Raw genomic sequence first — 23,140 nt, 5'->3', positions numbered from 1 at the left:
GCCAACACACCTATTGCATTTCCTTCCCTTTCATGGAGGAAAAGGAAAAAGGGCAATTGATAATTAGACGACTTTCTCTATGAGCCCAGATTAGCTAATAGAGGTCAGAGAACCCTGGCTCATGTTTGGATATGAGCAGAAATACTCTGGCAAACACAATAATGGGGTCCTCGTTGGCACTAGGGAAATCTTTAATACTGGCATGGAGCTCAGTTTTAGTCCATGGGCTTATAAGAAATAAGGGGTTGTCATCCTGGGCCAGACCCATCCGATGGTTTGACTTTAAATGGGGCAGTAAGAGCCTTGGGTTCATTGTTGTGGACAGGGAAGTCATTCAGTGAAGGGTTAAGAGGCGGGAGGACCGGCTAGCAGCAAAGAGCAAAAGGTGTAGATAATGAGACTTGTGGTGTAAAGTTCCATAAACTCGCTTCTACTCAGGCCAGAAACATGCCAGTAGGATGGTTTTGAGCTATCTTCGAACATTTAGAATTTTTTTTCAAACTTAATAAGCCTCTGAGATAACTCAGTTTGCTTTGGTTACTATGTAATTTGTGTCTTGGAAACAATTTTTGAGTCACTTATGTGTTTGGAGGCTTCAGAATGCCAATTAAAATATGCTTCCCATTCAGATTGCTTATTTTTATTTTTAAAATTTTTTAAAATATATTTTTATTGATTTCAGAGAGGAAGGAAGAGGGGGAGAGAGATAGAAACATCCATGATGAGAGAGAATCATGGTGGATCGGCTGCCTCCTGCACGCCCCCCCACTGCGGATCGAGCCCATAACCCGGGCATGTGCCCTTGACTGGAATCAAACCTGGGGCCTTTCAGTTAGCAGGCCGATGCTCTAACCATTGAGAAAAACCGTCTAGGGCTAGGTTGCTTAGTTTTATAGTCTTTCTCCAATTGATTGTGCAGAGAGAGAAACAGAGGAGAGATTGATTGACTGCCTCCTGCATACTCCCTACTGGGGATCGAGCCTGCAACCCTGGTATGTGTCCTGACCTGGAATTGAACTGGTGAACTCCTATGGCATGGGACAACACAGTCAACTGGGCCATACCTGCTGGGCAGCACTGAACATTCTTTGTACTATGTAATTTGTGTCTTGGAAACAATTTTTGAGTCACTTATGTGTTTGGAGGCTTCAGAATGCCAATTAAAATATGCTTCCCATTCAGATTGCTTATTTTTATTTTTAAAATTTTTTAAAATATATTTTTATTGATTTCAGAGAGGAAGGAAGAGGGGGAGAGAGATAGAAACATCCATGATGAGAGAGAATCATGGTGGATCGGCTGCCTCCTGCACGCCCCCCCACTGCGGATCGAGCCCATAACCCGGGCATGTGCCCTTGACTGGAATCAAACCTGGGGCCTTTCAGTTAGCAGGCCGATGCTCTAACCATTGAGAAAAACCGTCTAGGGCTAGGTTGCTTAGTTTTATAGTCTTTCTCCAATTGATTGTGCAGAGAGAAACACAGAGGAGAGATTGATTGACTGCCTCCTGCATACTCCCTACTGGGGATCGAGCCTGCAACCCTGGTATGTGTCCTGACCTGGAATTGAACTGGTGAACTCCTATGGCATGGGACAACACAGTCAACTGGGCCATACCTGCTGGGCAGCACTGAACATTCTTTGTTTTTTTTAAAACATATTTTTATTGATTTTAGAGAGGAAGGGAGAGGGAGAGAGAGAGAAACATCAATGAAGAGAAAGAAGCATCAGTGAAGAGAGAGAATCATTGATAGGCTGCCTCCTGCACACACCATACTGGGGATTGAGACCACAACCTGGACACATACCCCACATGTCCTGACCGGTAATTGAACCGTGACCTCCTGGTTCGTAGGTCAATGCCCAACCACTGAGCCATGCCAGCTGGACTCATCACTGATGTTTCTATCTCTCCCTCTGCTTTCCTCTCTGAAATCAATAAAAATATTTTAAAAAGCACACAAATAAAACAAAAAATAAGTCTATGTGTCCAACCCAAACCATGTGTGGGAATGCTTTTCAGAGTACGCTAGATGTTCAAGGCTAATTTGAGTGTAGGGGCCCTGTCCAGAGTACACCAGATGTTCAAGGCCAATCTGACTGTGGGAATCCTAATCAACGTGTTCAAGGCTAGTTTACTATATGCAGGTGCAAAAGCAAGGACGCAGCAAGCACAGGTGTACCTTTCTGTAGCCCAAATACTGAGGTCACTATTTGGCATACAGCCTCTTTTGTTTGAGCTTATCCTATACTAGAGGCCCGATGCACGAAATTCGTGAAAGGGGCTCGGCCCTCGCAGCCCCAGCTTCGTCTGGAAGGTCGTTCAGCTGTCCAGTCTAATTAGCATATTACACTTTTATTATTATAGATGACTTCTTATGTCTTCTCTGTCCAATGCCCTGCATCCAAGGAGGTCCAGTCCCTGGCAGAGGGACTCGGACCCAACGATTGGCATAGTGGAGCAGGATTCAAGGAGTGAGCACGCCAACAATTGGCACAGCGAGCAGCGTTCAGGAGTATGTGCAGACTCAGGAGCGAGTGCTCCCGGCACCACGCTACCTTATTACTGGGTAGCATGTATGTCCCACAGGTCCCTTAAATTCAGCATAAGTTGGAACAAATCCAGAACTTCCTCTATGATCCTAATTTCTCTGAAGCATTACTATCTACACAGTGTTCCATCTGGAAATCTGGATGTTGCCTTTGTTCCTTCTCTCGTACCCTTATTCTCACTTTTGTTCTCTTTCTCACTTTACATCTAATCAGTCAAGACCAATAACTTCAACCTCAATCACTATTTAATCCTGTCTTTTTTTAGTGAACCTTGTATCTTCAACAAAATTCCTTTCATTTCTATGACAGCTAAAAACAGTCTCGGTGTGTCTCCTTTCCAGTAGGAGCCCTTCTTACTGTCTTTTTCTTCAGGAGACATAATTCTTTAGATTATGGATTGGGGTTGGAGAATTACCTTTTTTAAAAATCTTCCCATTCTTTTCAGTGGATTTTCAGAGTGCTTTGCATTTAAAAGATACTGGTAATTGTGTTGAACTGAAATAAAAGGATTCAAAGCTGTTCAAAAATAGGGTAAAGGTGAGTGAGTGAGTGTGGTGTGTGTGTGTGTGTGATGGTGTGATGGAATACTACACAGCCATAGAAAAGAATGAAATCTTGTCATTTGTGACAAAATGGATGGTGCCTTGAGGGTATAGTGCTAAGGGAGATAAGAGAGATGGAGAAAGGTACATACTATATGATCTCATTCATATATGGAATCTAAAAAACAAAAACAAGCTCATAGATAAAGAGAATAGATTGGTGGTTATCAGAGGGGAAGGGGGTGGGGGATATATGACAAGGGTTAAGGGGTCAATTGTACAGTGATAGATGGTAACTAGACTTTTGGGGGTTATTTTGTGGTATATACTGATTCAAATTATAATGTGGTATACCTGAGACTTATTTTAAAGCTATGTATCTTCCTTAAGTCTGATAAAGAAGGGGAAACTAAGAAATAAATGTGTTATAGCAATGGAGATTTAGGAATTGAAGCAATAATTGTTAAGGCTTATAGAAAGAGATGACCCTCAGACTAAGTATAATAATGCCACTTGGCATAATTCACTTAATCAACTATCTTTCTAGACTGTCAGCTTCTAGAGCTAATCCCAATTAAATGTTAACAAATTTAAAAGATCAGAATATACACAGTTTGTTGAGTGGTAGAGTTGAGGAAGGACTGATGAAGAAGTTAACCTTTTCCTGACTTATTTTTTAGTGTATTAGTCTTTTGGACCATCATGTTTTACTTCATAGAGCACAAAATAGGAGTATGGTATAATCAGATATGGGGTGTATTTCCACTTTAACAACTAGATTTAATTCATATTAACAGGTATATTTAAAATATAAAAATTAGCACATTTTAAATGGGAGCAAAGCTTGAGGATTAAAGGTATTCCATGATAACTCAATTATAAAGAAGGAAAAGAGTGAACAAAAGACAAGCCTACAACGCTCTTTATTCTGGCCACCAGATGGCACAGTTGTTCCACATCAGCTGGTTGCACTGACTACAGAAGGGAAAGGATGAGAGAGGAGGGACTGCATAACCTGCTGTTCTAAAGAACAGGCTGTTCTTAATTTGGTGCTTTGTAACCTCAGATAGCGAATGCTTTATATAGTAAAAGCAGGGAGCAGTTTATAATCACAGGTTCAAATCTCTAATTCTTTAGAGGCTGGCTTTATGTTACTGTCAAATAAAGTATATCATTTCATAATTTTTGTGAGAAAGTTAACTCTTTTTAGATATAACCATCAACAAAATATTAATAACATTAAAAACTGAACATTACTATACTGTGAAATATGAAAATATACTTATATTTATTTTTTAATCCTCGCCCAAGGATATGATTTTAATGATTTTAGAGAGAGAGAGGAAGGTAGAGAAGGGGAAGAGAGAGAGAGAGAGAGAGAGAGAGAGAGAGAGAAACATCAATGATGTGTGAGAGAAATATTTATCGGTTGCTTCCTGTGCACCCTGACTGGGGATCGAACCTGCAACCTAGGTATGTGCTCTGACCGGGAATCAAACCCTCGACCTTTTGGTGTACAGGACAATGCTCCAACCAAGTGAGCTACCCAGCCGGGGCTACATTTAGTGAGTGATGCTACTGAAATTGTACTTTTAAAAATTTATTGATAGCTGTTAAATAACTTAGATATGAGGAATACCTTTAGTAATATGAGAAACTGAACAAAGGTAAAGGAGATGAGGCATTATCTTTGATTGCTTTTAGATGCAAATTTTGTTTTTCTCAGTTGTAGATAGTGTACTCTGAATTGTTTTTTCTCTGGCTTCTTTTTTCTGGGTATACTTTGCATTTTCTCCACAATGCACATGTGCATTTGAAGAATACATATAGTCCTAGAACCAGAGAAATTGAACCATAATTGAGTTGTAATGTTTTTATTACACACTAATAGCTATGTAATGAGGCTTGGTGTAGAGATTTACAGAGCCTAAATAAATAAATATTATTCAGGTTATGGAGCTATAGGACAGAGTGGACAAAGAATATATTGTTAAATTGAGGTATAATTGACATATTACATTATAGTAGTTTTGGGTACACAACATAATGATTTGATGTTTGTATATACAGTATTGTGGAATGATCACCACAATAAGTGCAGTTAACATCCACCACTACACATAGTATCACATTTTTTTTTCTTGTGATGAGAACTTTTAAGTTCTATTTTGGTAACTTTTAAATATACAATACATATTATTAACTATAGTCTCCATGCTGTATCTTACATTCCCCAGGACTTAATTATTTTATAACTGGAAGTTTGTATCTTTTATCCATCCATCCCCCAACCTACCAATCTCTTTTTTGGTTTGTGTGTGATATAGATAGATAGATAGATAGATAGATAGATAGAAAGAAAGAAGATAGATAGATCGATAGATAGATAGATAGATATAGATATATATTTTAATTGATTTCAGAGATCAATTAAAATATATATCTATATCTATCTATAGAAGGGAAGGGGAGAGAGAGTTAGAAACATCAATGATGAGAATCATGGATTGGCTGCGTCCTTCATGCCCCCCATGGGGAATCGAGCCCACAACAATACGGAATCAAACTGTGACCTCCTGGTTCATAGGTTGATGATCAACCACTGAGCCATGTGGGCTAGACATCAATCTCTTCTTTGTATTGGTGTTCTCCCCTTCTCACTTCTTCTCCTCTTCCTCCTCCTCATCCTCCTCTTTGCACATTTAAGTGAAGGAATGTTTTGAGGACAAGAACAGTTGAGGGACTCTGAGCTATGCATTAAATATCTAAAACAGGAAGGGAAATTACTTTTGGGCAGAGTCCAGGGGCATTGGGATTCCTGTGGCCCCAAAGAACTGTTTAAGCCTGAAGACGGGGAAAGATGTGAGAGTCAGCAATTTAAGTATCTCTGCCTTTTCAAGTACTGGTGGAACTGAAAGAATTAACTTTGCTATGACCTGGGACTGGGAGTAGAGAAACTCTAGTAAAAACCCAAGGGGCTGTTTGGTTTGTTTGTTTGTTTGAACAAAGTGTAGCTTTTTATTGAATGTGTTACAAAAGAGGCTTGGTCAAAAAGACCAAAGCCCATGTCGTCATCAGACTCCTCGGATTCTTCTTTGCCTCCGCTCTCTGCTCCTCAGCTGGGGCAGCAGCTTTAACGTGTCAGAATTCATATGTAATTATCAGAACATCAGGCTGGCATTTTAGAAGCAGACAAAGCTTGATCTTCTTGAGATTAATGACCTTATGAAACCAAAGGACCTGAGCCATTTTACTTAACATTAATAAATAGTGTCTTGCTAGCCTTACAATGGAAGAAAGATACAGGAAAACCCCCACATATTTAATCATGGGATCAGTTCTCTATTTTCAGATTTGATCTTTATTTTCAAGCACTTTGAAGAAATGAGATTAGAAAGGCACCCCACATTGAGTTTATTCCTGAAACATCCCCCTACTCACTCTCCAATAATAACTGCTAGAATCTTATAGCCAGTTTGGTTATTTTGTTTGCCTGAGAATGTCCTTATCTTCAACCCTTTTCATCTGTCATTCAGATCAATCTAAATCTTTTTTGGACTTTATTCTACTGGATGTGTCCACTCTCCCTTGCTCTTTTGCCTTTGATGTTTCAAAGGTGACCGATTGCCTGGCACTTTCAATTTCCTGGATGCTGGTTAGCTGAAATTTTACTAAATATGCTGTGTGACTCAGGGATAGTAGAGAAAATAAATGTTTAATATCCATTGCATTTTATAGTGTAAAGTTAAAACTTTAGAGTAGAGTAGGTACCTTTAAAAGGAGTTCTTAATGTAATTTATAAAATAAAAAGTCCATATATAAAACAGATATGACAATATATTTTCCTAAGTAGAAGGAAACTTAAAATGTTGGAAAAGAAATATCAGTGAGATATTTTCTATGAACCACTAAAACAATTTATCTGCAAAAAATGCGAAAAGAGGGCAGTAAGTAAAGAAATTCAGTTGTGGTAAGGCTAATGATACAGGTCCCAAATAAAATCTTTCCAGTGGCAAGACTTGTAGTGAGCATTTTGCCTCATGCCTGTACAGGGTGAGGGAGTGGGAATTAGCTGTCACACTTTTATCCAAAACAGGATCTTCATTGTGGGAGCCCATTGTAGGCAGTATGGATTGGCCTCTTGGGTGTCTTATCAGAGTGAGGAAGCACTACTCGATATAGAGACCTTTTTTAGTTTATTCTAGAACCGTAAAACTACATTTTTTTCCTTCAGCACTGAATTGTTATAAAATATTTTTATATTTACAGTATATCTGTTTATACTTACATAGTTTTATACTTATATAATGGTTTTATATTTGAAATATTACAATATACTAGAGGCCCAGTGCACAAAATTTGTGCACTGGCGGGGGGGGGGGGCGCCCCACGGGGGGGGGGGGGGGGTCCCTCAGCCTGGCCTGTGCCCTCTTACAGTGCGGGAGCCCCGCGATCAATTGCCCCAAAGAGGTAGGCCCCGCCCACCCATCCGGGCTCCTTGATGGATTGCCCCAAAGAGGTAGGCTGGAGCCGGGGGTCCTGCCTCCGTGCCGTGCAGCCTGCTGTGCAGAGCCGCCAGTTACCGCCTCCTCTGTGCCACACACGCAGCATCAAGTCCCCGGCCACCCATGTGTGCCTGCTGTGCATGCAACCTCCTGGTGATGGATTGTGAGGGCATGAGGGCATGATGGTGTGAGGGCATGGCAACCATTTGCATATTAGCTCTTTATTATGTAGGATAATAATTTATGTTGGATTATACTTGTTTTGAGGAAATCTGGTAAAATAAAGTCCCAAGCATATGAAATTTGAGGGTTTAAATACCTCTATTTGTTAACCTATAAATTTTACTTTTGAAGAAAGTTTGAGGCATTTGTAGAACAAATATGTCTATAGCTATTTTTTTAAATAAAAAATTGTATTAGAAGCATTCAGAATGTCAACAAAATAGCTGCAACTTTTTTTGCAGTTACAGAGTGGTATTCAGCAGAACAACAATGATTTCGTATAAGCTGCATTAGAGACAACTGAAGATGGAAAACTACCATCCCCGTACATAACTAATTTGTGCTGTGCACCAACAAGAACCTACTTTAAATTTTCATGCCAATTTACAACCCCCATACAGTACCAGGCAAGGTTAGCAGCTATTGAAAATGCCACCAGGACAGGGCTAGCTAAAGACACATTTGGTAGTGTGTTAACTATATAAAAAAAGATGCTGTACAGTTTAAAAACAAATCTTACATAGCCTTACATTTCAGTTTTTTTCTTTAAAAGGAGTGAGTTGTGTACAGGGGGGTGTGGTGGTTAAATGCTTTATAGACGAAAAAAAACTGCACTAGAACCAGCTTACTCATCATCATCATCATCTTCTTCATCATCTTCATTTTGCTCCTCCTCTGCCTTCTCCTCGTCTTCTTCCTCTTCCTTCTGTTTCTTGTTTTTTTCAGCCTTGACAACTCTGTTTTTGGCAGCATCAGGCTTTCCTTTAGCTCGGTCTGCAGCAATGTCCTTTTCATATTTCTCCTTCAGCTTAGCAGCCTTCTTTTCATGAGGCTGCTTATCACCTGCAGCAGTGTTATTCCACATCTCTCCCAGCTTCTTGCAGCATCACCAATGGATAGGCCAGGATGCTCTCCTTTGATTTTGGGGCGATACTCAGAACAAATCAAGAAAAAGGCTGAAGGCGGCCTCTTGGGTGCATTGGGATCCTTGAACTTCTTTTTTGTTTCCCCCTAAGGAGGAATATAAATTTTCATTTCTCTCCTATATAACGGGCCTTGTCCACTTTTGCCTTGTCTTCAAATTTTCCTTTCTCCTTAGCAGACATGGTCTTCCACCTCTCTGAGCACTTCAAGTTGACTGAAGCTTCTTCTTGTGTTCCTCCCGGCAAGTTTGCACAAAGAAAGCATACAATGACATTTTGCCTCTCTGCTTCTTAGTATCTCCTTTGCCCATGTTTAATTACTTTTCCTCAGTGAGCACGCAGTCACCCAGTGCAGCTCGCAATTGCCCGGTGCTGTCTCTATGGAGCTCAATGTGCTGCAATCCTATAGCTATTTTTAAAACTATACAGTTAACTTCCTGATATTTCTTGTAATTTTCACTGACTTTGGCACTCTGATTTTTTGAAACAGTGATCACATGGAAAATGTATGCGGCTACTTGATGAAGTACACCAACCTTGTCACTGGGTGGCAGTACAGGTAAGTGTGATTATTCTATGACATATCCTTCTCCTGAGACCAGAATTAGGGATGGTAATTTTATTCTGCTATTACTAAAGTATAAACATGTCTGGGAAAGCTTTTAGGGAAAGGTTTATCATGTTTTCTAAAAGCCTGATGGCTTTCATCTTTTTTAGAGGGTGGAGGAGTTGACATCTTCCAAATGACAGCCTCCAAATGCCTCAAAAGTTACTATTACCTTAGAATTAGAATCACTTGTTAATATTCCATTGCATGTATATACCACATTTTATTTACTTATTTATCTTTCAGTGGACTTTTGGGTTGCTTTTATCTTTTGACTATTGTAAATAATGCTGCTGTGAATATTGCTGTACAAATATTTGAGTCCTGGATTTCACTTCTTTTGTGTATATATCCAGAAATGGAATTGCTGGAGCATATGCTAATTCTGTATTTAACTTTTTGGGGAATCTCCATACCACTTTCCCTAGTGGCTACACCATTTTACATTTCCACCAGCAGTGCACAAGGGTTCCAGTTTCTCTGCATCCTCACCAACACTTATACACTTATTTTCTTTCTTTCTTTTTTTTAGTAGTCATTTTAGTGGGTGTGAAGTGGTATCTCTTTGTGGACTTTAAACTTTTAAAAAATGATCATGCTAGAATTTGAACTCAAACAGTTCTAAATCCAAAGTCTGTGTTTTTATATTATATCATATTGCTTATAATTCATATGTCATTTGGAGACTTCTGCTTTGGGCTATGATAGAATAACAGTTTAATCATGGTAGAATATCAGAGGCTGAATTTTCCTTCTTACCTTAAAACAACTATAAAATGAGTCTAGTACTCTTCTGAGAAAATAGCTTTGTTAAGTTCCTCACTATGCAGATTGCCTCTTTATCCCCTATTTTAATATCTTGTAAAATATCTCTCCATAGAAAGGATGAAGGAAGAATATTTGGATTAATCCATGTATAATGAAAGATAGCCCAAAGTGCTCTATTATTACAAATGGGTTCATAGCATCAGGTTGGTGTTAGATAATCAGTTATTGGCTTAATTTGATAAATGGTTATCATTTTTCAGAAATAAAGTATTTTAAATTAAGTATTTACATTTTTTAGACATAATGCTATTGCATACTTAGTAGACTGCAGTATAGTATAACCGTAACTTTTATGTGCACTGGGAAACCAAAAAAGTTTGTGACTTGCTTTATTACAATATTCACTTTATTGCGGTAGTATGGATCCAAATCCTTAATATCTCTGAGGTATGCTTGTATTGGGAAATGATCACCACAGTAAGTCTAGTTAACATTCGTCCCATATATAGTTACACTTTCTTTTCTTGTGATAAGAACTTTTAAGACCTACTGTCTTAGTATCTTTAAAATATATAATACAGTATTAACTGGAATCTCCATGCTCAGTCTCTTCTTAGTATTACTTTCTGTATATCTAGGTGAGTGCCTCCAATGTTGTTAGAAAAGTGGTAATGCTTTTGGGATAAGAAATATGTGTTCATAACAAAGTTTACATTTCCAAACATATTGTACGCTTTGATTTTTTATAGAGAGGAAGGGAAAGGGATAGAGAGTTAGAAACATCGATCAGCTGCCTCCTGCACACTCCCCACTGGGGATGTGCCTGCAACCAAGGTACATGCCCTTGACCGGAATCGAACCTGGGACCCTTCAGTCCGCAGGCCAACGCTCTATCCACTGAGCCAAACCGGTTAGGGCATATTGTACTCTTTGAATTGACTACTTTTAGAAGAAGAGACCGGTCATTTTCTTTGCCTGTTGAAATAAATTGAACTTACTGCTTAGAGCAGTGGGAAGACATTTCTTTCCTTCTGTTCTTCTTTGTTTGTTCATTCTGTTAGCAGTCTTATTAAGATATAATACACATACCATACAATTTCCCCATTAAAATGTACAACTTAATGGTTTTTAGTATATTGAATAGATTGTTTTCATGTCTTTGTCCATTTGGGCTCCTATAACAAAATACCACAGAGTGGGTAGCTTATCAACAACAAATGTATTTCTCTTAGAGTTTGGAATTCCAAGATGTGGGTGCCAGCATAGTCGGATAAGGACCCTCTTCCAGAAAAGAGACAAGGGAGTGCTCTTGTATCTCTTTTATAAGGTTGCTAATCTCACTCATAAAGGTTCTGCCCTCATGACCTAATCACTTTCCAAAGGCTCAGTCTCTCTCTCTCTTTTTTTAAATAAATATATTTTATTAATTTTTTACAGAGAGGAAGGGAGAGGGTTAGAGAGAAACATCGATCAGCTGCCTCCTGCACACCTCCTACTAGGGATGTGCCCACAATCAAGGTACATGCCCTTGACCGGAATCAAACCTGGGACCCTTCAGTCCGCAGGCGGTTCTCAACCTGTGGGTCACGACCCCTTTGGGGGTCGAACGACCCTTACACAGGGGTCGCTTAAGACCATCAGAAAACACATATATAATTACGTATATTTTTTTTGATTATGTTCAATTTGTAACAATGAAATTGGGGGTCACCACAACATGAGGAACTGTATTAAAGGGTCTCGGCATTAGGAAGGTTGAGAACCACTGCTCTATCCACTGAGCCAAACCGGTTAGGGCAAGACGTTAGAGGTCAGGATTTCATCATAGGAATTTTGTGGAGACACACTCAGACCATAGCAGATTCATATGTGCATTTCACTTAGGACAGGTCTTATGTTTCAGAAATTTAAGATGGTGTCAGTGACCATCTTATGTTAATTCAAATAATCCCTTAAGTCTTTGGGGAAATACTATAACCTTACTACAAATGGGCAAAACTTGACCGGCAGTTCATTATAAGTAGAACTATGGTTGGTCAATAAAACACATGAAAAGGTATTTAACTCCTGTAGTAATTAATGATATGAAAGTTTTAAAACTTTCAGAAATATTAAAATTAATATATATTAAAATTAAAATTAATTAATTTTAATGTATATATATAATTTAAAAATATATATTTTAATTGTTTTATTTATTTTTTCTAAAATATATTTTTATTGATTTTTTTACAGAGAGGAAGGGAGAGGGATAGAGAGTTAGAAACATCGATGCTCTATCCACTGAGCCAAACCGGTCAGGGCGCTAATTGTTTTATTGTTAATTTATATTTTTTACCAAAATATGTGAACATATTTTACTTTTTAACGTAATTTTTAAAATGAGAAGCATGCTAAAAGATGAACAAGAAAAACAATAGTTCTTTGCTTTTCCATGTCCCTTCTCAGGCCACTACTTTCAACTCCTTTTGCTTGCTTCTTATTGTTGTTTTTTCTTCCTTTTCCTGAATAAAAGGCTGATTCCATTATCTCCCAGCTTGGTATGGTTGCCACATTGCTTAAGATAATATCTTCTAGGACCTTGAACTGGGTCAAATTGTTTACTGTTATAGAGCACGTTAACATATAGAATGCCAAACTGCTCCAAGTCCAAAGGTTAATTTTTTGAAATTGAAACTTTTTGTATTTTTTTTAAAGAAAACAGCTGTTATATTCATTAAATTAGAATCTGAATTAATATATTTCCTAAAGTATTTAATCTAGAAGCAAATCAGAACATCAAATTCTTTTCCAAAGTGTATCAGTATTTCATCATTTAGTTTCAAGTTTCTTATGTTTCTGCATCTCCAGTTGCAGCTTTTTCATTTTTAAACAGGATAAGTAATCTTTAGTTGTGACCTATTTAATGATACAGTCACAAAATCTTTCTACCCTGACATTATTCTCATTGTATATTTTATTGATTAAATTTTAACCTAGATTCATTTCTTACTTAGCATTTAGTTAACCTCAAAACTCATGTTTTGATTTTTTTGCAATGAATTTTAAATAAAAATTCTCATTACCATTTGTCCTTGGGCAGTTTACCTTCCCTGTTAATGAATTCTGGAGAGAAATCTTCCTCTGAAAGGATACTATAGCTTTGTTTCCTTTTTGTAGTATCTGATATGCTTCTTTCCTATTAAATGCCTCTCTCTCAGCTGGCTGTTTTATATCTTTTATAAAACTCATTCAATTTGTCAATAATATTCACTGCTAGGAAATTCAACCTAGTGTTTACAAGTACTTCTTGAAATACTTTTGAATTTTAGTTTTTTTAATGGCAAAAACTCCAAAGTGTGTAAGTGGTTAACACTTGGTTTGTTTACCCTGGCTGCTATGGCTCAGTTGGCTGAACAGCATCCTGTGCACCAAAGGTTGCTGGTTCTATTCCAGGTCAGGGCACATGCCTGTGCTGCAGGCTGTACCCCTAGTAGGGGGCATGTAGGAGGCAGCAGATTGATATTCACTCTCACATTGATGTTTCTCTCTCTCTCTTTCTCAAAATTAATTTTAAAACTTGGTTTGCTTTAATTTGACTAAGGAAAATGTTTAAAAATTATGACCTTTTCTTTTTAAACTCATTACAGATTTTTTGTTTTAAACAATGAAGCTGGGTTATTGGAATACTTTGTGAATGAACAGTCTAGAAATCAAAAACCCAGAGGTACTTTGCAGCTCGCAGGAGCTGTAATATCACCCAGTGATGAAGACTCTCACACCTTCACTGTAAATGCTGCCAGTGGGGAACAGTATAAACTCAGAGGTATGATTGAGATATGAAAATTAATAGTGTGATTGTCTTTTTCCCTTGAGAAGTTGGTATACTTCCCTGCTTTCATTTGGGTTTTAGAAATAGAACTACTGTCATTGATGATGTAGATACAGTATTCTAAACCTTGGAATTGCTTTAAGAATTTATGAAAAAAATAAATATTTTTTTAGATGGGACAATGAACAGGTCTGTTAAAGATTGAACCCTCTAAAATATTTGTGGAGATGTAACCCTAATTACTGAAAACCTAAAAATACAGATTTCTTTAAATAATACTTTTTAATGTCTGCATTGGTTAGTAGTTTACCCCTTTTCTTGATTTAATTTGTATTTTGTGGTTTTCAGGAAGTAATGTATATAGTTGGGATTTTATTAAAATGTTCATTCTCGTTAAAATAAAATAGTTAGCCAAAACCGGTTTGGCTCGGTGGATAGAGCGTTGGCCTGCGGACTGAAGGATCCCAGGTTCGATTCCGGTCAAGGGCATGTACCTGGGTTGCGGGCACATCCCCAGTGGGGGATGTGCAAGAGGCAGCTGATCGATGTTTCTAGCTCTCTGTCCCTCTCCCTTCCTCTCTGTGGAAAGTCAATAAAATATATTTTAAAAAATAAATAAATAAAAATAAAATAGTTATATTTGTTTAGATTAATTTATGTAGAAGTTTATGATTTTTTTCTAAGTAATATACATAAAGTATAATGAAGATCTGAAAGTATTCAGTACACATTAAATGCTTAATAAAGTTTATTTCTTTAAATAAGAGCTTATTTTATTATTATTTTTTTATTGTCACCAGAGGATATTTTTCCATTGATTTTTAGGGAGAGTGGAAGAGGGAGAAAAAGAGAGAAACATCGATGTGAGAGAAACTCATCAATTGGTTGCCTCCTGCGTGAGCCCTGACCAGGGCCCGGGCCAGGGAGGAGCTGCAACCAAGGTACGGAATCGAATCTGGGACCCTTTGGTCGACAGGCCGACGCCCTGTCCACTGAGCAGAACTGGCTAGGACTAAATAAGAGCATATTTTTTGAGAAACTTACGATATCTCAAGAGTCATATCCCCATTTAGCTGCATGTAATTTATTCTCCTTATGAAATAGCCACATCCAGCTACTGTGTTACCTAACAAGGTTGATGCTTGGATCTCTTTTCTGCTTCCCTGCGGTCCAGGGACATTTGCTCCAGGGAGAGTAGTACCAGTCCCTGGTTTTCAGTGCTCTTTTCTTCCTGCTGTAGACAGACAATTGTATTCCAAAATAATTATAAAAGTGAGTAACTTGTAGATTGTTTTTATCAGCCACAGATGCTAAAGAGCGACAGCATTGGGTTAGCAGACTTCAGATATGTACACAACATCACACTGAAGCTATTGGCAAGGTATGTGGATTCATGTACAATATTAATGCACAGAAATGGGGAAAGAATTTTTTAAAATTTCTTTTTGCATTTTAAAATTGAGATGCTATTCATATACTCCTTTAAATGTGTAATTCCATGGTATTTTAGTACAGTCAAACCTCAGCTCCCGGATGCCTCTAGTCTCTAACATAGCAGTTCTCAACCTGTGGGTCGCAACCCCTTTGGGGGTCGAACGACCCTTTCACAGGGGTCGCCTAAGACCATCGGAAAACACATATATAATTACATATTGTTTTTGCGATTAATCACTGTGCTTTAATTATGATCAATTTGTAACAGTGAAATTGGGGTCACCACAACATGAGGAACTGTATTAAAGGGTCGTGGCATTAGGAAGGTTAAGGACCACTACTCTAACAGTTTGGTTCTCGACCAAGTTGTTCATGGAAAAAATGTCTCAGTCTTTGAACAAAATTTCAGTTCTGGATCCTATCAGTCCTTTTTTGCTGATACATCAGCATAACAAAAGGCATCTCTCATGCCACAAAGGAGGGAATGCAAGTTAGTTTACTGCTAAACCTTGGGTATTTAACATCTCAGGAAATCCTGATGTGAATATTTTTTGTTTGGGTTTTTTTTTCTTTTGTTGCTAGCAAAATGGACAATTAGCACAATTTTAAAACATAAAGAGGCCATCAAGTGCTAATGTTGCTATGGGTGTGAAAAAAACAATGATCACAGGGAATTGAAGAGGAAGAAAAACTGTTACTGACTTGGGTATACAAAAAGTAGCTAGCCAGTGACAGCATTTCAGAGGCAGCGAAAGATGCTGAATGAGTGCTGAAAGTGATTCATTTAAGGCAAGCATGGGCTGAGAGTTTGACATGCTTGATTTAAGGCTATCGTAGGGGGTGGTTTCATAAATTTAAGAAAAGAAGTGTTTGTTTATAGATTAAGCAGTATCTTAGACATGTACTGTATCAGTATTTCAGTATTTTGTAAGAAAGGTTAAAATAGGGAATCATTTGGGGGTCTGGAATGAATTAATTCAATTTACATTATTTCTGAAAAATTAATTCGGTTTTTGAACAAATCACTTCTGAAACAGCTTTCCAGAATGAATTAAGTTCAAGAACCAAGGTTCCATTGTATATTTGCAGGATTGTGCTACCATTGCAACTATCTAATTCTAGAACATTTTCATCATCCTCCAAAAAACCTATATCCATTAGCAGTCACTCCTTGTTCTTGCCTTTCCTAGCCACTGGAAAACATGGATTTATTTTTTATCTCTATGAATTTTCTATTCTGGGTTTTCATATAAATGGAATCATGCAATATGTGGTTTTTATGTGTGTATCTGGCTTTTTACACTCAGTATGATGTTCTCAAAGTTCATCTGTGTCATTGCATGTATCTCATTTTATTCCTTTTTAATGGGTGAACAATGTTCCATTGTGTGGCTATACCATGTTTCATTTAGGCATCCGTCAGTTGATGGACATTTGCATTTCCTGGTGTGGCAATTATCAATAATACTACAGTGAACATTTGTGTTTAATTTTGGGTAAACACATGATCTCAGTTCTTAGGGTATATATATATTTAAGAGTGAAATTACTGGGTCATGTGGTAGTTCTCTGTTTAATTTTTTGAGGAATTGCCAAACTGCTTTCCAAAGAGGCTGAGCCATTTCACATTCCTACCAGCAATGTATGAGGGCTTCAGTTTTACACATTCTCGCCAATGCTTGTTTTTGTAATCTGGGTTTTTTTTTCTTATTGTTATAGCCATCCTAGTGAGTATGAAATGGAATGTCAGTGTAGTTTTTTATTTCATTTCCTAATGACTAATGTTGAAAGTCTTCTCATATGCTTATTGGTCATTTGTATATCTTTGGAGGGTTTTTTTTGTTTTGTTTTTAAGTTGAAAAGAAGAGTCTTAGTACTTGACATCTGAGTTTAGAGATATCTAAAAACTAGGATCTGGGAAGAATAAAGGATTCTATACCTAGGTGACAGTTTAACTTAAAAAATTTTTTTCTCCCTCTAGTGTTTTTTTCCCATAAGTGAGTTTTAAAAAGTTGTTTGTGATTTAGACCTACTGCACAGTCCATAGAAAATTTGATATAAATACTTCACTCATACTGCAAGATTACAATCATTGGCAGTGATCAGAAAATACCAGTTTGTTCCAAAGATACTTGCATGTTACATTTAGAAATTTTATGTTGAATATTGCGAAGTATATTTTTTGCTTCAATCATGATGTTTAAAAATCTGAAATTAGAAAGTTATTATTCTAATATTTATAAAATGTGAAAAAGCATTCTTGATAGCACACCAGGAATTAAGTTTCTAAATACATTAGTTTACTATGAGTATGTGAAATGCTTATACTTTGTGTGCCTTAAAATTTATCATTTTCAGAAATGTTCTTATAGTCAATTCTGAGATTAATTTAATTTTTAAAACTCATAGGTTCAGGGTTAGAGAGCCTAAATTGTTTTTAAAAGGAATGATTTTCTTTGTTTGTCTAATAGAATAACCCTCCTCTGAAATCACGGAGCTTCTCACTTGCATCTAGTGGTAATTCTCCTATATCCCAAAGGAGGCCAAGTCAAAATGCCATTTCTTTTTTTAATGTTGGACATTCCAAACTACAATCAATGAGCAAAAGAGCTCACTTACCTCCAGACCATCTTGTAGAAGTCAGAGAAGTAAGTATGAATTGAAGTCAAGTTAAAATGCACAAAATAATCTTACATACTTGGTTTTATCACTAAAATTGTTTAAAATTCTGTTTGTGTCTTCTGGGCCTTCAATGTTTCCCATCTAGTATGCTGAGATAATTTTTAAGTCTTAACAATTCCCTGATTAGGGAAGGGTGTTGGGGGGCTGGGTGAAAAAATTGAAGGGATTGAGAAGTACAGATTGATAGTTACAGAATAGTCCCAGGAATGTGGACTACAGCATGGGGGATATAGTTAGCAAGGTTATGGCTGTATGTGGGGCTGGGGTAGGTGCTTGAAGTATGAGGGGTGTCTAACTTTGTGGAGTGTGTGGTTGTCTGGCCATCATGCTATATGTCTGAAACTGGTACAGAATGATATTGAATGTGGACTGTGATTGAAATTTTTTAAAAAACAAAATATTTCCTGATTATATATGGTGTCCAAAGTTTCCTCAAGTCTGTCAACTATGTAATAGCTAAACTCTCATTTTTCAAAAGTCTTTTATTTCTCAAGTAAAGGTATAGACTCCTTTAATGTAAAATTTAAGTCTAGTGGGAAGACTATATGGCCAAACAAGTGACTCCTTTATTTATTTGTTTGTTTGTTTTTAATCCTTACCTGAGGGTATTTTTTCTTTCTTTTTTTTTTTTTTTTTTTAGAGAGAGTGGAAGGGAGGGAGGAGAGAGGGAGATAAACATCGAAGTGAGAGAGACACAAGTGAGAGAGACATGTCAATTGGTTGCCTCCCACTCGCTGCCTAACTGGGCTGGGGATTGAACCTGCAACCGAGGTATATGCACCTAAATGGCAATCAAACCCATGACCCTTTGGTCCGTGGGTTGACGCTCTAACCATTTACCCAAACTGGCCAGGGCACAAGTGACTCTTTTAAGATATATATGTATATGTAAATATATATAGAGAGAGAAAATTTCAAGTATACACAAAAATAGTTCAGTCCTTGATGTTGCCTTATCTCAACATTTGCCTCTTTCTTTTTCAAACCGAGTGCCAAATAATCCTATATAATAAAAGGCTAATATGCAAATTGTCCTCTCAACTGGGAGTTTGATCAGGGGGCAGGGCCGGCCGGCCGGCCAACCACCCACGGCCCCTCCCCCCGGCCAGCCGGACCCTACCTATCCATGAATTCGTGCACTGGGCCTCTAGTTCTAGATAATAAAGAATGAGGTTGTTAGGTTCTAAATATTCCAGGTATTGTTGGCTGAGTTAAATTTGATAGAGCTTTTAGATATCTATGTATGTGGCCTCACACAGATAATGTGATTGGAAATTAAAGAAATACTTTAATTGCATTTTAAGTTAATTGTGGCTATTCTTTAGCACTGCATGGAAATTTGACAGTGGTGACCTCTTCAATGTTAGATGCAGTGTGGAATATGATGTATGTCAGTGAACTTCTCATATTCTGTTATATGACAGTTTGTTGGTATGTTTTGCATTTGAAATGGATCCTGAACTATGCATAATTTTGTAATAGTACTATACATCAGTCATTTGGAAAGCGTGCAGGTCTTGCAAATGTTGATCTATTTTATCATTGTATAATATCAAAAATTCATGTTCATTAACATCTGCACTAATCTCATCAGAAAAAGCTTTCAGTATTGGGAAGCTGTCATGCTTATGGTGAGAGATATGTTTTCCAAAATTCGAATTTTCATTTTAAAGCTCAGATTAAAATGGGCCCCTGAAATTAGAAATTTATCATTCTAGTTATAATTGGCAACAAATGCTGTCAGTTTTTCTTGAAGCGAGTTTCAGGCTCATTTTTTTTTAATTTTGAGAAAATGTCTAACACAAACCACCAGGTCTGAATATGTGTAGATTCTAACAGTCATTCCATAAAGGAAAGACACTCCTGTGCTTCTCCTCCACTACAGCACTCTACACTTCTGTACTCTGGTCACCAAATGTGTGTGGGGTTCCCCCACACCAGGCAGTTCTCTAATTGTCTGTGGACACTAGCTGGGTATCCTACAATGTAATTCAGTTCTGACACTATCTACCTGAAATAGTGTCAGATCCCACAAGACTGTCCCCACTTCAGATGCCAGTCACAAATCCAGGTTATCACCTGTGCCTCTGACAACCAGCCGAGGTTTCCTCAGGTATCATTTGCTAGAACAGCTCATAAAACTCAGCAAACACTTTCTTTACTAGAAGCCTGGTGCACAAGCAGTTCATGCACTCGGGAGGGGGAGGGGTTGTCCCCTTTGCCTGGCCTGTGCCCTCAGGCCTAAGCTAACAGTTGGACATCCTTAGCACTGCTGCGGAGATGGGAGAGGCTCCTGCCACTGCCACTGCGCTCGCCAGCTGTGAGCCTGGCTCAGGGCTTCTGGCTGAGCAGCGCTCCCCCTGTGGGGAGCACACGGACCACCAGGAGGCAGCTCCTGCGTTGAGCATTTACTCCCTGGTGGTCAGTGCGTATCATAGTGATTGGTCATTCTGCTGTTTGGTCAATTTGCATATTAGCCTTTTATTATATCAGATTTTATCAGTGTATTATAAAAGAGTATAACTCAGGAACAGCCAAATGGAAGAGATGTATAGGGCAAGATATGGGTAAGAGGTATGGAGTATGAATGCTCTTTCTGGTCATACCACCCTCCCAGTACCTTCAAGTGTTCATCAACAAGAAACTCCTAACCTCTTCCTTTTGGGTTCTAATGGAGGCTTCATTATGTAGTCATGATTGACTAAATCATTGGCCATTGGTGATTAATTTAACCTCCAGCTCCTACTCCTCTCTTCCTGAGAAAGTGGGGTGTGGGCTGAAAAATGTCAACCTCTAATCACAGTGTTATCTGGCAACCAGCACCTAGGTAGAGTGGGACTCACCAAAATTCACCTCATTGCCATAAATTCTAGTCTGTTGAATAGTTTTGTAATGAATAACAAGACACCCATTTCACCTTTATGTTCTGAAACTATTTCAGGAACAAAACCAGATATAACAAAAGATACCCATATGCTCTAAACATTTAGGAAATTACCCAGGTTTAGTTTCAGCATGCCAGGAAGGAGTGGGTGGCACGAACCGAACATATATTTCTTACTATATCACACATCCATTCATGTCAAAATGGTAATCTGTGGAAAAAACAGCTAGTTCATACTTTGAGTTTCTAGAGTGATCCAGTTATAGGAGGATGTAATGCAAAGCTATAACTCACACCTAATTTGAAAGAAACTTTTTTTTCCCCTAAAATATTTTTATTGACATCAGAGAGGAAGAGAGAAGGAGAGAAGAGATAGAAGCATCAATAGTGAGAGAGAATCATTTATCAGCTGCCTCCTACATGCCCCACAACTCAGGCATGTGCTCTGACCGGGAATCGAACGGTGACCTCCCAGTTCACAGGTGGACACTCAACCACTGAGCCACGCCATCTGGGCAGGAAACATTTTTTTAAAATATATATCTTATTGATTATTTTACAGAGAGGAAGGGAGAGGCATAGAGAGTTAGAAACATCGATGAGAGAGAAACATCAATCAGCTGCCTCCTGCATACCCCCTACTGGGGATGTGCCCACAACCAAGGTACATGCCCTTGACCGGAATCGAACCTGGGACCTTTCAGTCCGCAGGCCGATGCTCTGTCCACTGAGCCAAACTGGTTACAGCCAGGAAACATTTTAACCAAAGTTCATGGATAAGTCTAGCAATAGATTAAGTAGCAGCTGGCAAAAGCAACTGAGAATAGTCATTGTGCTTGAACATGAACTTATTACTAAAGCATTTTAAAGAATTAAAATGACCTATGTTAGTATTTATTCTTTAGTGTTAGTGCTATTTACCAAATCACTCCATTCAGTGCATGCTTCATGCTGGTGTTATCGTATGCCCTAGGAGTAGCTAAAATGACCAGTCTAGTAACAAAGTCAGACAATTAAAATGCAAGTGATAAGATCATGATTCTAATTTGGTTTTCAGGCAAACTAGATGCCTCCTAAGTGATGTGTTACTGTTACAGGCACCAGAAACACCAGAAAAGGCGTTGTTGGACAGCCGCCTGAGGTGAAGGGAGAGAGCTGTCCCCTCCTCAGTTCTTGTCAGTCTCATAGGAAAGAATTCAAACAAGTGACTCTACGTTGTGGCAAAGCAATTTATTAAAAAGTAAACCAAGTGATTTTATTAAAGAAGCAAGGGAAACAAATCTGTTAGACTACATCTGGCCTAGATTGCAGATAGGTTTCTCGGCTAGCCCAAGAAGCCAGTCTGGTGGGGATTCAGGAGGTTATATATCCTTCTGTCTATAGGTTTCCGAATTCCTCTGCTGGATATCTTGGGCACAGATTAACTCTCAAGGTCTTCCTTTTACTTTATGGCTTCTCAAGAATTTATGAAAAGCATCTGGTGATTTTATCTTTAACAAGTCCCGAGACTGCTGCTTTTCTGTTTAAACAGTGAGATGAAGACTCCCTTTTCTCTCCTCCCTCCCCCTCCTGCCTTAGCAGTTCAGGGTGATGTATGCTGTGTATTCTCTGGAGGAGAGGGAGAAGCAGCATTAAAACGCCCCCTTCTTTCCTGCATTCTTTGGTTAACCATTTGTTCTCAAGATAAGGTTTTTTAAGCAAGCTGGCTGCGTGTTTGGCCTTGTTTAATTTTCTTCTCTCAGTTTCCCTATTCCTCCTGCCCTGGAATTTTCCTAGCTTCTCACTCACCTGTAACTCTATTTAATCACCATATTCACCATAACTGGTTACAAAACACAATTAACCAAGTTTTCAGCTTTCCTGAAGTTTTCTTTCTTGAGGAACTGGTTTCATAGGAATAATTACCAAAATAGCTTTACAAATCAGTTTTTGAATTCTTTGTAAATATATGATCAACTCATTTGTTTGCTTTGGAAAGAGCCATTACCAAATTTTAACATTTGTGCTCTAATTATATATATATATTTTTAAATATATTTTTTATTGATTAAGAAATTACATATGTGTGGAGAGAGAGATAGGAACATCAATGATGACAGAGAATCATGGATCGGCTGCCTCCTGCACACCCCACACTGGGGGGGAATGGAGCCCACAACCCAGGCGTGTGCCCTGACCCGGAATCAAACCAAAGAACTCCTGCTTCCTA

The 23,140-nt window shown here is 38.1% G+C and overlaps 1 protein-coding gene and 1 pseudogene across 2 annotated transcripts in view; one reads left to right on the top strand and one right to left on the bottom strand.

Annotated features, from left to right (window-relative positions):
• OSBPL11 (oxysterol binding protein like 11) overlaps nt 1-23,140 on the top strand; it is a 99,538-nt gene that overhangs the window by 27,177 nt on the left and 49,221 nt on the right. For both annotated transcript variants that reach the window (XM_006775007.2, XM_015571322.1), the window contains exons 2-5: nt 9,236-9,304; nt 13,750-13,925; nt 15,233-15,312; nt 17,837-18,013. In XM_006775007.2, the coding sequence (XP_006775070.1) occupies nt 9,236-9,304; nt 13,750-13,925; nt 15,233-15,312; nt 17,837-18,013 (502 nt within the window). The remainder of the gene's footprint in view (nt 1-9,235; nt 9,305-13,749; nt 13,926-15,232; nt 15,313-17,836; nt 18,014-23,140) is intronic.
• On the bottom strand, nt 8,340-9,107 carry LOC102773119 (annotated as a pseudogene).

Source organism: Myotis davidii, unplaced genomic scaffold (assembly GCF_000327345.1).
Source record: "Myotis davidii unplaced genomic scaffold, ASM32734v1 scaffold9, whole genome shotgun sequence".
NCBI classification, from domain to species: domain Eukaryota; kingdom Metazoa; phylum Chordata; class Mammalia; order Chiroptera; family Vespertilionidae; genus Myotis; species Myotis davidii.
Note: the sequence above shows the minus strand (reverse complement) of the source record. Positions and strands in the feature narration are given on the sequence as shown.